General features: G+C 54.6%; 1 protein-coding gene across 1 annotated transcript; it reads right to left on the bottom strand.

Moving 5' to 3' along the window:
• Positions 1–133: 133 nt before the first annotated feature.
• On the bottom strand, positions 134–11905 carry PMM1 (phosphomannomutase 1). The gene is made up of 8 exons (XM_039570151.1): positions 11795–11905; positions 11581–11698; positions 10626–10702; positions 10367–10458; positions 8045–8144; positions 7182–7257; positions 4325–4440; positions 134–3527 (listed from the first exon to the last, which is right to left on the bottom strand). The coding sequence occupies exons 1-8, from the start codon at positions 11861–11863 to the stop codon at positions 3405–3407; spliced, it is 771 nt and encodes a 256-aa protein (XP_039426085.1). The 5' UTR covers positions 11864–11905; the 3' UTR covers positions 134–3404.
• Positions 11906–13480: the final 1575 nt, after the last annotated feature.

Here is a 13480-nt window from a genome sequence, read left to right as displayed (position 1 = left end):
CTGCTCACCCTGAGGGGTGACCAGGACTGGGTCTGGTCCCCCACTGCTGTGGGGACTTTGAAGTGTGTCTTGCCTGTTGTCTGGCTGCCTTTCACCCTGCACAGCCTGGCACAAAGCACACACTGCCTCCAACTGCTGCGTGTTGTGGTTTTAATAGGATTGATTTAAATTTTTTTAATATACATCTCTCTGTATTTAAATATATTTCTCATTTAACAGTATTATCAGCCAGACAGGAGCTGCCCATCTCACACTGATATGGATCCATACAGCAAGATAGTCCCAGACGTGGGGCCTGCCATGTCTGCTCAGTCACATCCATGGGGAGAAACCCCCGCTTACGCTGTGGGCACTGACCATGAGAGGAGCATCGTGGCAAAGGGGTCTCAGGGACAGGCATGAAATATCCCCTAGGAGTAGGGCTCCCATCCCAGCATGCATCAGCCCTGCCTGCAAAAACACAACACAGGCAGCCTGGACTCCCAGGGGCCCTGCTTGAACAGTGGTGTGGGACCAGGTGGTCTCCAGAGGGCCCTTCAACTATTCCGTGGCTCTGAGACCCTGGGGCTGCCCCAGCTACTTTTGATGCTATCCTCCTCTTCCTCATCCCTCTAGCAGGATGGGGGTTTTCCAGGTGGGACGTGCCCTCAATTAGCCCAGGCTTGGTATAAGACAGAGACAGGAACAGGGAAGGCTCCTGAACTTGATCCCACCTGTGCATGCATGAGCTCCTGAGCAGAGAAAGCGATGGCTGGTGTCTCAAAGGTCATCTCTGCCTCTGTTCTGCTCGCCCATCAACTCCCCCATCCTGAGCATGGATGCACCAGGGGCAGCCTTGGGCAGAGCCTGCCTTTCCCTTCAAAGGTGCAAGTCACCTCAGCCCCCAAGGCCACCATGGTGCCCCACGCTGTCAGGGCCAGATCCTGCTCTTCACTCATCACTAAGCTCACTACAGGTCCTGCTGGCTATGAACAGACTTACAGGAAAAATAAACTCCCCAAGACTCACACATAACCTGATCCACAGTGAAACAGAGGAAGGAACCACAAAACACAATTCCTCCATGAAGATTGCAGTGGAGGGCCAAAACCTGTGACCTGTGAAAAGGGTATCCTGCACACAAGCTTCTCCAACAGGTCCTCTTCTCCCACACAGAAATCTTCTCTGGGTAGAAAGAGGAATTCATGGATTTGATGGGGATTTCCAGATGCTGGGCAGACCACTGTGCTCATGCAAATGTGCTGCATCAGAGATCTGATGTGTTGTAGTTAGGAGGTGCAGTTAGGTGGAGGAGACAGCACCCCACCAGCACTGGTCATGCAGTATCCCTGCTCCAGTGGCCAGGCAGCAGTGCCAAGGGCCACCAGGGACTGTGCCCGTGGCAATGTGGGAGCCCTGCCCCGGGTCTAAAAGCACCAGTATCTCTCGCCTGAGGAAGATGGGAGTGCCTTGAGTAGGCGGTGGTAGCCAGCTGAGAAACTTCTCTCTGCAGTCCAGCTGCCAGTGGAAAATGGAGAGCCACGATGAGGAAACCAGGAAGAGAAGAAAAAGGGGAGAGAAAACAGGACCAAGAGACAGGGCAGTGCCATACCAGCAGGGATGAGGTGAGAAAGGCTCCTTGGGAACAATGGGGAAGGGTTTGCAGGAACCTCCAGCATTCTCCAGGTCCACAAACACCAGATCTGTGTACCCTGAGGAGCTACAAGCAGGACATCTCCCTGGAGGGGATCCCTGAGCTCCTTTTGAGCACCAAGTTGTGACGAGTGCCACCACTGTGGCCACATACCCCAATGCAACTGCTGGGAATAAAAGGACAACATGAGGGAGAAGGTCAAAGGCTGAAGGAGAGATGTGGGTTTGCAACCCACAAAGATCCAGGGAGAGGAACAGGACATATGACATGGACACTGGACATCCTGTCTCCCTAAAGGTGAGCATGTAAACTGAGTGTGTGGGATGAGATGGGGTGGAAAAGCAAGCTTGGAGGGCACTGCTGAGCAGGTATGTCCAGTAGCTCCATAAACCAGGTATGGCTGGTGTTGGCCCCCTCTGAAAATGTCTCTGGCAGCAGGATGGAGAGCTGAGCACTGGGGAAGGAAGGAGACTTGGTCTGTTATGAATGCCCTGGGTACGGTTTTATAAGGACATCTCTCTTATGAGGAAAGGCTGCAGGAGCTGGGCCTGTTTAGTCTGGAGAAGAGAAGACTCAGAGAGGATCTCATTAATGCATATAAATACCTCAAAGGCAGACGCCAAGAGGATGGTGCCAGATTCTCTTTGGTGGTGCCCACCGAAGAGTGATGAGCAATGGCCATAAACTAAAACACATGAGGTTCCACCTCAACATGAGGAAGAACTTCTTTACATTGAGGGTGGCAGAGCACTGGAACAGGCTGCCCAGGGAGGCTGGGGAGTCTCTGTTTCTGGAGACATTCAAAACCCACCTGGACACATTCCTGTCACCTGCTCTACGTGACCCTGCCTTGGCAGAAGGGTTGGACTAGATGATTTCCAGAGGTCCCTTCCAACCCTAACAATTCTGTGATTCTGTGATGCCCAAAGGACACAGGAGTGGGAAGACCACTGGAAAGGCTTCTACCCCAAACTGTTCCATAGCATCCAGCTGTGCCAGGCAAGGTCCGACTTGAAAATAGAGAATAATAATATAGAAAATAAACCCTAGGGGTTTTTTGTAAGCTAAAGAGAAGAATTAGTTTCTTCATGCACCCAAGCAAAGCTTAGAGCAGCAGCCCAGTCACATTACAGCTATCGTTCCCAGGTCATCTGTAGGGAGGGACTGGCACACTGTGGCACTGAGGGGAAGGACATGGTTACCTCTCCATTAGAAAGCACAATGGTGCAACAAACTGGGATCTCAGCTACTCCTTCCTACCACAGGCTTGGAGCAAACAGCCTTCCTGGCCTCCTGCCTCGGAGCAGCTCCAGTGAGTGCCTCAAGCCTCAGCAGCTGCAGCCTCTCTGGCCAAGGTGCAAAGGGGAGAGAAAGGTGAGCCACATGTTCCCTCATGCACAAGTGTTAAGAGAAACCAAGTGGGAGAGGAGAGAGGAGAGGAGAGGACACACACTCACTCTTTGGCCCTTTCAAATGCTTTCTGATCACAGAAGCATCTGCATCACCGCCCACCACAGCTGAACTGTCAAGAGAGAAGTTTCTCTGGAGGCAAGGAGGGTCTGGTACCACAGCCCCCAGCCACACACGGGCAGTGCTGAGGGGCTGCTCAACTAAGGCCCCCTCCTGCCACCCACCCACACTCATGTGTTACATCCTGACCAGCTCTGTCAAGTGGTTTTTTTGTCTACCCTGAGCAGATTCCTCAAATGAAGGTGCTTTTCCTGGTGGGGGGAGAGGGTGGGACTGGGGCAGGGATGCAGGGACTGGGTAGTCAGCACTCATTTGCTCTTTCTGGAAAGAAGATTTCGCGGCATCGCTGGACCGTGTCCTGGGGGGACTGGACACTGTGTCCTACAGTGCGGGGATCATCATAGATTTCATAATCGTTCCCTCCCTGCAGGGGAATAGAAAATAGGGACAGCATTAGCAGGGTCTTGCCAGAACAACCTCATCCATGAATCCGCATTTTGCTCTGTCCCGTGGGGAGCTGGGCTGGGAGCCAGTGGCTGGGCAGGCAGGGACTTGGTGGGCAGGGGAAGGCAGGGCTTTGATGGCCCAGGGGGGCAGAAGAAGCTGGGCTGGGAGCTCTGCTCCCTCCCTCTTGCCTCCCTCTTCAGTGCCAGGGGAGGAGCACAGAAAAGATGGGGAAAGTCCCAGATCAGCAAAGCTTGTCCAGGAGCCTGGGGTTAACCCCTGCCCTACCCGTGGAGGGGCTAGCAGAAGGTGGGCTGGGCACATCTGGGGAGCAGAGGCTGCCAGCATATGGGAAGAGCTGAATGGATGACCAAGCTGATCTACAGCAGTAAGGATGCATCATCCTCCACTGCTCTAAAGGGCAGGTGAAGCTGTTCCTGCTATTGAGGAATTCTCTCCTAAGTGCTGGGGGCTTGTGTTCTGGGTCATGCAAGCCACAGGAGTGGCTGCTGCCCTCCTGAAGGTGCTGGGGCAAGGAAAGCAATGCTGAGGTGGACCTGCTTCCCAGCACAGTGAATCCAAAGTGATTTCCCCACGAGCCAGCAGACCTGCTGCCATCATGAGAGCATCACAAACCCACAGCAAAGGGCAGCATCTTCCCCCCTCACACCACTAAAGGTCTGTGTCGGCACCAGTGGGACCATGGGACCCACAGGACCCATGATGGAACAGCAGGAGAGAAAGCAGCCATGTGTGGGGCAAGTGGGGCATACTCACAGGGGTCGTCTCATTCCCAAAGAAGTGGATGGTGTCAAATCTCTCGTCGTCGAGCACATTGAGGCAGTAGCGTTTGTCCCAGCCCTCTGGGAAGACATCAAAGCTGATCATGCCACCTGCCAGGAGAAGGGAGGGCATCAGGCAGTGTTGCTGGGAGCTGGCAGAGTATCCCCCCACCCTAGGATGGGCAGGAGGATGGGAGAGGGCTGGATGTCTGGGGGGAGACTCCATTCCAAACAGCAGCCACAACCAGCAGCTCTGCCTTGATGTTCCTCTTGGCACGTGGGATAGTGGCAGAGGCTGTTCCTATGACAACAGGCTGCAGTGACATCAGCATGGCTGGGGTGCCATTAGCACAGCTTCCCTACAGGCAAGCAGGAACCAGTGGGTTCTTCCCAAGAGAGGCATCTTCTGGGGGGAGATTTAGGGTCACGCCTTGCAGACAGTACCAGCACATTCTGTGTCCCAACAGGGGACAATGACCTTGGAGACTGGCACCAAAGTCTCTCCTAGGCTCCTGCCTGGACATCACTGGCCCTTCTAAAACCACTGTTCTGATGCTCCTTAACTGCGCAGGGACTGGGGTTTCCTGCACACTGTCTCTGCACACTGAGGGGGGCATGACCCTGTCCTGTCACCTTTCCTGCACACTGTCTCTGCACACACTCAGGGCATGACCCTGACCTGTCACCTCTTCACACAAGAGTTAAGTGAGGGTTGCCAACATCTGCAGAGGCACCGAGTCAGACATGACCACCATACAGTGGGAAGGGAGCTTCCCCAGAGAACATGCACGTGGACATGGACACCCACAGCCACCAAGGGTTAACAAACTTCCCAGCCCTTGCTCTTAGACCAGGCAGAGTTTACCCCAGCACTTGGCTGCCTTTTGGGGGTGCTTGGAGGCAGCACCTTCCCCCTCCTCTCAAGTTGCCCCACTGTGTCCACGGGCTGTAGACAGACCCTTGTCCCAGCACCAAGACAGGAGACCTGCTCTTCCCAAAATAAAGCCTGCAGCTTAGGGCACACATACATTTAGGTCTCACTCAGAGCCAGAGGTAGAGGGATTTGAGCTGGGATATGTGTCCTCCTGCCAGTCAGCTCATCTTCTCCAGGCAATCTACTGGAGTATCCACCAGAAATCCTGGCATTTCACGCTCTCCTTAAGTGATAATCCTACCTCTCTAAGGAAGGGGATGAGTAGACAGATAATCACAGGGTCAGTTCCTGCTGAAGGAGAGGCACCAACACCCCAGGCTGTTCAAACATGCAAGTCCTGATGCCATGCACCTCCCCTTCCTGGCTGTTTGGAGTGTCCCTGTTGGTTTGGGGATTCCTTGGAGCCTGGGAAGCTGAGAATGGAGCCTGTATGTCCCACCTTGGAGCAGAGAAACTGGACAGGGCACTGTTATAAAGATGGGAGCAATTGCCCTAAGAGCTCAGAGGTGGGGATGGCCCCAGGCTTGCAGCAGGATCCAGCATCAGAGCAGGAGCTAAACTTGGTGACATCCTCTGGTTTTGCATCCAAAGTCATTTACCTGTGAAAAACACTGCCTTTCACTGCATTCTTGCCCTCTAAAGAGAGCTGGGCAGCAAGAAGGGGCTCCTGATGCCAGCTGGAGCAGGTAGGAAATCAAAGGGAGAAGAGGTGGTGTGAACCAGGCAGCACTGTCACTCCCCTAGGCAGAGCAGGGGCCTGGGGGGCTGCAGGGAGACCTCCCACCACCTCTGGGCCTTGCATCCTCCACAGCCAGGGAGAAGGCACATGGAGCCAGCCTGGCAGAAGAGCTGTTTCTGTGTGCCCTTCTCTCAGATGCCTGACCTGAGAGTGCCACATTTTCTTTGTGGAGGAGCGGGGGGCCCACAGCTCCCCTTCATGTTTTTATACAACAGGACTGGGCTCTTCGTGGCAGCTTCCCAAAGTCCAGAGAGAAAGGCCCATTGTCCTGCTCTCACACCCCGTGCCTGAGGGGACACAGCAGCAGGGACCTTGTCTTTCTCTGCTGTGACAAACAGTGTGTGCCAGTGCTGTGGGCAGCACAGGATGCCCTTGGCAGGATGCTGAAGGCAAGCGAAGGCTCTCAGAGAAAAGCTCTTGGAGGATCAGAGGGCCCGGGGTGTCACCCTCTGCCTCAGCCTCACCAACCCCTTGCCCTTGCGCTGGGCTGCCACATGGAACCTCCTTATCGCACACCCCTGCAGAGGATCCTCTTCCAGCACCATCCCCACAACTTACACACCCCCATTTTACTCCCTGTCCTGGCCAGACCCCCAGGATTGCTCAAGCCCCTCCTTCAGCTCCTCACCTTTGGTAAGGTGGCTGTCAGAACCACCCTAAGAAGCGGCCTGACAAAGGCCCATGGCAGCGAGCTGCAACCTCCTTACCCCTTGTCAGCTCTTCCTCCAGGAAGAAAGATGTTCCCTTTACTGATAACTGTCCCAAGAAAACCCCAGAGCCAAGACATGGATTAGGCTCCTGTCTCATTCCTCAAGAAGAGTACACGTGCCTGGGGCTCTGCTGGCCACCCTGCTGCTGATGCTTGACCCAGAACAGACCCACTGGGCAGCAGTGGGCTCCACTAACTGAGATTAAGGCAGGGATAATGTCATGGGATAGAAACCTGACTGTCTGGCCAATTCCCAGGGAGGCAAGTCTGCAGCACGGTTTATTCTCTGCATGGATGCAGACGTCATGGATGCAAACATGACTCCCCTGTGGCAGCTCTCCAGGACTAAAAACTCCTTCTGCTCTTCCCAGGGTTTCCAGACACTCAGAGGGAACAGTCTGGATTCCTGCTCCACAGAATTTTATGGGAAACACAATAAAGGCAAAGCCAAGGAAGCCCTCCCCGCTCACCTCGAGAGAAACGCAAGCCTTTGCCAGCAAATTCCCTCTGCAAGGCTGCCACGAACTTCTCCCGTATCCGCTCTTTCTGCAGAGGATAAGGAGGAAAGGGAAGAAAAGAGGGTTTGAATAACTGGATGTTGATAGTCTCCCAGAATCCACTGTAACCTGTCTGCTGGGCAGCTCTGCTCCCTCCCCACCTGCACTGGGCCCCAGTGTCATGCCATTTAGCCAGCTTCCACCAGTCCTGCCCAGTGTCCAAGCAGGCCACCAGCTCACTCCACTGGGAGGAGCAGACCCCAGACCTTCCCTGGCAATGAAATGCAACTGCTGCAGTTTCCCACAGCCCAGTTCGTAACGCAAAGCCTCCAGTTTTGCTTAAAAAGTCTTGCAAAGACCAACTGATCCCTCAACCCCAAGAAGCTTCCCCCGGCAGAAACTGGTATGAGCATGGGCCAAATCCTGCAGAGACCTGCCCAGCAGATCTGCCGTGTCCGGAAAGCCCAGTAGTTCCAGGTGTTGGGGCTGGGGGAGTGGGAGAGAGAAGATAGCTGCTGGGCCGTCTTTGGGTACTGTAAATGAGGAAACACACTGTTAAATAACTGCCTCGTTCCCTGGGGCTCTCCCACAGTACAGGGAATCCTGCTAGCCACCCCCTTGCACTGGTGGTCCCCAATGAAATCAAATTTCTTCCATGCATCTGTGTCTTCCCTTGGGTTTTCTGACTCCCCGTCCTGTCTCCACCTTGCTGCATACACACAGCTCAAAGCTGGACCTCCCTTCTCCTTGGGAAGGGGGAGAGCACGTAAGACCTGAGATCTGTGGTTGTGCAAAACCAGCCAAGGGGAGGGTGAGCCCAGGTCTGGCCCTCGTACCTTGTCCAGCTCAGAGAACTCGATTCGCTCCTCTGGGGTGCAGCTCCGACCAATGGGGGAGATGTTCAACATCCCATTGCGAAACTCAATGAAGGTCCCTCTGTGGGTGGGCAAAGACACAAGGTTACTGGGGCAGGGAGAGAAAAACAACCTTTCCAGGAGGATGGCTGCTTAGTGAGGCTCTGCAAGAACATGCAGGAGGAGAGAAGCCATGCCCACTTGTGAGTGCTTCACACCAGGCACAGATCAGGCATCAACAACTGCTTAAGGTCCCAAGGGGCTCACAGTTTTATAAAAAGAGACTATGAGAGAAGAGGAATAAACAGTTCCTGTGTGCCCTGGGGATGGGCTGGAAGCAACGAGCTTAGGGAAGATGACGGGTAACGTTTTCTAATGTTGTGATAACTGCAAGGGCAGCCACTGCCTGGCCTGGACCAGCTGCCTGATGAGGCTGTGGCACCTCTACCCCATGAGGCTCTTCAGAAATGCTGTGTGGGCTGGCTGAAGCTGGCACTACCTTGGGGCAGTGGGATGGCCCAGGTCAGTGTAACTCGCTGTTGATGTCCGGCAGCAGGCTGAGGAGCAATCAGGACCTCCTCGAGGGACACAAATCAGAGTCTTTTTATCTCCCTCTTGACCCCTGCACCTTTGACTTCAGCTCTTATCTAAGCTTGCACAGACAGGATCCAGTTCATGCTGGCCACCCTCACCTTGTGCTGGAGTCACTTCTCGGCCGCTTCCTCAGTGGGCTGGTTGAAAACACTGAGCTGGCAGAAAACTGCTCCCTTCTTTTCTCTCTGCTAAAAACCCAGCTACTTCTGTTTGCTTATTGAGGGGTCAGACAGGTATACCAGCACTGGTGGGACAGAAACAACAGGGGATGTCAGCCCTGCCAGTGTGAAAACAGATTGAAGCTCTTGTGCTGGAGAGGGAGATCCCCTGCCCTGTCCAGCTGAGGACCCCTGAGCTTATTGTCCCTCCCAGCCCTGCCTGCTGTTTCTCTGTGATAAAGTGCTTACCACCCTGAGTCTGGAGAAAAAGCTCTCCCCCTCCTATCTCCTGGCACAGTGAGGAACATCATGGGGAATGGACACACAGGCAGCCATGCCTGCAGGCTGGGAGCAGCATCTCTGCAGCACCAAGGGTTTGGTAGCTCACACTCCAGGCCAAGACTTGGGAGATGTGGGTTAAAGTCCTTGCTTTGCTAGAAATCCCATAAGCCTAAATCCACAGAGCTACTTGGAAGCTGAAACTTCGCCAAGGCTGTTGGGTAACCAGACAGCAATTAGGCAACCAAACAGCCTTGAGGCTTCTGGGTCCCAGCCTGTGCTTTCAGGGGCCTGTTCAGCCAGCAGCCCTGTTGCAAGGAGCCACCCTAGCCCCTCTCACTGGTCCTTGTACTGCCATGTGGTGACTCATATCAAGCAACTAATCTGGATCACAGTTTAGCAACTTCTACCAGATTAATTTCAACCCCACAGTTCACCTGCTCGGGTTCACTGTACAAACACAAGGGGAGAGCAGGAAAAAAAACAGCCATGGCAAGGGGAGGGCAGAGCTGCTGCTCTCAACAGCCCTCGGTGGCTCACGTGTTCTTGAAACTGTGGTCTGAGGTGAGGTTTGACCCTGCACCCAGGCTGGTTTAATTGCAGGCTGCCTCTGAAAGAGGCCCTCCTGCTCCCCCCCTTCCACTTCATGCCATTGGTTCTCTCTCTTTCTGTGCTAACAGAGTGAGCAGATCCAATGGAATACTACCCTTTCTTGTCCTGGTAGTGGCCTGGTCTTCCTTCAGCAGGGGTATACCAACCCAGCTCACCCTCTGGCTGCTGGATCCCAAGGTAAAGAGAGCAACACAGGGTATGGAGCAGAGCAGGGCCAGCCAGCGACACTGGGTTAGAAACAGTGAGAAACTGTGTGCTCAGGGGCTGGACTTCCCCTCTTAAGATCCATTGTTTGCCTGTCTGGAAACATATACTGCCAGTGATGCCTGATGCCCTGACCAGTAACAAGCTGGTACCATTGTCCTAAATGAGATACACACGGTGGCTGCACCCTGCTTCCCAGGGAGGAAAATCCAAGGGGCAAAAGAGCAGGAATTATGCTAAAACAGAGTGCAGACTCTTCAGGACAAAGACCCTCCTCCATTATTTGCCAAGGTGCCCAGCTCAGGGAAACAGTGATCCTACACAGGGCCTCTGGATGCTAAGATAAAACCCAGAGCAAGACAAGCTCCATAGATCAGCTCTTTTTAGGAGAGCTCTGGAGCTCAGCTCCCCAGAAATCAGTGTCATGACTTCCACTCGCGTACGCTTGGGCCGTTACCGTTTCTTGGGCAGCTTCAGCAGCGCCATGTAGTTGAGACAGAAGTTGATCAGATCCTGCAGTAGCTCCTCCCCCAAGTGGTCCTGAATGGCCTGCAGAAAGAGAAGGGCAAGTGAAGACGCTTGACTTCCCATGAAACCCACCTGGAAGAGGGAGCAACTGGGGAGAAGAGGCTGCCTGTCTGCCTGGGTAGGGTAGGCACTGCTCCCCCCGGTGCACAGGGCAGGAGAGCCATGGCTGCAAAGGGAGCTGGACTTACCTGCTTGGAGACCAGCTGCCCATTCTTGTATTGCACTGTGCCGTTCTCTGCGAAGACGTAGTCAAACTTATCAATGACTGAGAGGGGAGGAAACAAAAGAGGAAACATAACTACTGCCTGGGAAAAGGGGCTAAAAGGACTGGGCTCAGGACTGAGTGAACCATCTTCCTGCTTCCTTAGTACTGTGCCTTCCGCAGCTCCTGTGCTCTGCAAAGGGCCACTGGCCATCCTACGCTCCTTGCTTTCCACAAAGTGGATGAGGAGATTATCTTCTGCTCACGGGTGGGGAGCTGACGCATGCAAGGCGAAACGACCTGACCGAGGTCACGGGCTGAATCAGTTGCAGGACGAAGATAAGGGCTCAGACATGTCTGGCTTTCCACTACATACGTGCTACTCTGCTCTCTCCTGTGCCCTCCCCACTGCCAGGCTGCTGGGCTGATGTGGTTACTAGTTATCTAACTCCAGCCCCCCCTGCAACCCAGACACGCCGCACTGGCGACTCAGCAGCAATCAGCCTCAGCCGGGAATTTCTCGGCCTCCCTCCACTAACGAAGTGGGAGGCAGAGCTTGGAGCCCAGTGGCGCTTGTCATCCATGCTGGAGAAAGAGAACGCGGTAGAGGAGGCAGGTGCTGCCCCCTTGCCCTCCCACTCCCTACTCTACCCCATGTCCCCATTGGAACGTGACGAGGAACCTGCGGGACCCCACCACGGAGCAGCGGGGAGGCGAAAATTGCCTGGGAGCCCTGAAGCTGTCAGAGCTCTGACGAAGCTCGTACAAAACTGACGCTGGAGCCGGCAGCATGGATTGGAGCATCCCTGCCTGCCCTCCACGCAGGGAGAGGGAGCCAAGCAGCAGCTCCCGCCTGGGCACGGCCAGCCACTCCAAGGGCAGCCCTGGGGTTGGATTTAGGGCACAGGTGACCCCCGGGAGACCTCGTCCGCCGCGCTCACCTTCGTCCCCTTCCCCCAGCTGCTCGGCTATCTTGGCATAGTCGGAGCCTCCCACCACGCCGATGTGCACCCTCTGCCGCAGCTCCCGCAGGAACGCGTCCACCTCCGGCTCGATTTTCTGGCGGGGAAGCAGCGGGTGAGGCCGCAGCCGGCGGGACGAGCTCCGCCTCGCCGGCCTCGCCCCCCAGAGCCGCGCGCCCCCGCGCCCCGCTACCTGCCGGGCCGGCGTCAGGGTCCCGTCCACGTCGAAGAGACAGAGCACCCGGCCCCGCGCCGCCGCCATCCCGCCCGGGCTCTGCGGGCGGGGGGCGGGACCGCGGAGCTGATGGCGGCCGCCCGCCCTCCGGGGCCGCACGGGTGGGACGTGCCGCCGGGCCGGGCACCTCTTGTCTGCTCCCCCGCGCCTCCACGGCCCTTACGAGGATGCACAAGGTGCGGATCTTGAGCTGCTTCCCCGCTTCGGCTCTTCCCTTAAATCCTTTTAGAGCCCGGAGTTTGGGGGAGGCGGTGTGTGGGGCGTGCATCTCTTCAAATTTGCTGTTATTACTGCAGTGCCCCCCGGAACTGAGGGGCTGTGGGTCTGGATTGAGCTCCCTGATAAGCTCAGCTCCTCTGGGGGTTTCTGTGAAGGGGACAAGAGCAGCACGCACTCTCCTAGTCAGTCTCTCACCTTGCTTTTCCGATAGGATGCTGCTAATATTTTCACTGGGGAAACGAAATACCCTCTGCACAAAGCCAGTAGCTTTTTCTTTGACCTGCCTACCATTTAGGATTTAAGTAGACCATCTGGTCGGATCATATTCATACGGCGCCCTATTATGCTCGCCTGACATGTGGCAGTGGACAGCCCCCCTCCCTCTCCCATTAATTCCTGAATTATTTTCCGAAATCAAAACCAGCCTGTGTGGAACATCCAATGCTTTCTGCTCAACAGTTAGCTTGCATTCTCTCCCCAGCAGTGCTCAGTGTGCTGAGCTAGGTTGGAACTGGGGAGAGATTTATTCTTCTTTTACAGTCTGATTGTTTTTTGCCTCAGTTATCATTTGCTCCAGGATATCATGCAACCCCTTTTCCCAGTTCTCCACCAGATACCTCTCAAAGGGAAGCATTCAGGTGCCTTCACAGATTCTGGGTTTTGTTTGTGGTTTATGATTTTCCTGCTCCCACTCAGTGGCAGGGGAATGTACAGAAACAATGTTAATAATTTACCGCTGTGCCATTGCCTTGGACAAGGTTTACCAAAACATCCTCAGCTACCTTCTGGGGGAGACATTCGCTGAGTCCACCAGGACAGCTATTCCCGTACTGTTTCTTTGAGTTGCCTCCACAACACTGTGAGTCAGGCAGTCTTGGATGGGTATTAACATGTGTTACTCACCCCAGCATTGATATTTCTGCAGAATCTGTGGCCTTGTGGATCAGACCCTGGTTACAGTCTCCCACCTCTGGAAATGTGGACTCTGCTCAGATGCACTGAAGCTCCCAGAATGGTTTCTTAGCACGCAGCTACTTTGCATGCAATTGGGTGCTGAATTTTTCGTTGAGTTTAGGGTTATGCTCACATATAGGATTTGTCGAGGTGTGGTTACACATTTATCATCAGTTAATGTGTGGATGCTTACTCCAGAATATGAGTACTTCCAAGTGTGCCTACCATGGCATGCTGATGGGTGAGTAGAGATGCCTTCCTGGATCTGGGTGCTCGAGTACCAGAAGGCAAGGAGCTGCTCTCCCATGCAGCAGAGCCGTGAGCTAACGCCCAGGACTCTCAAAGGAAAGCCATGGGGTCAGACACACAGTGAACTCCCAGGGTTTCAGGAATGCGAGCCTTTATTTTCATAAATCATGACACGGTACGAGGAGGACACTTCCCATGGCTGGGTGGAAGTGGTGTGGAGTT

This window comes from Corvus cornix, chromosome 1A (assembly GCF_000738735.6).
Source record: "Corvus cornix cornix isolate S_Up_H32 chromosome 1A, ASM73873v5, whole genome shotgun sequence".
In the NCBI taxonomy this organism is placed as follows: domain Eukaryota; kingdom Metazoa; phylum Chordata; class Aves; order Passeriformes; family Corvidae; genus Corvus; species Corvus cornix.
The sequence above is the reverse complement of the archived record's forward strand: the minus strand, read 5'-3'. Positions and strand labels throughout refer to the sequence as shown.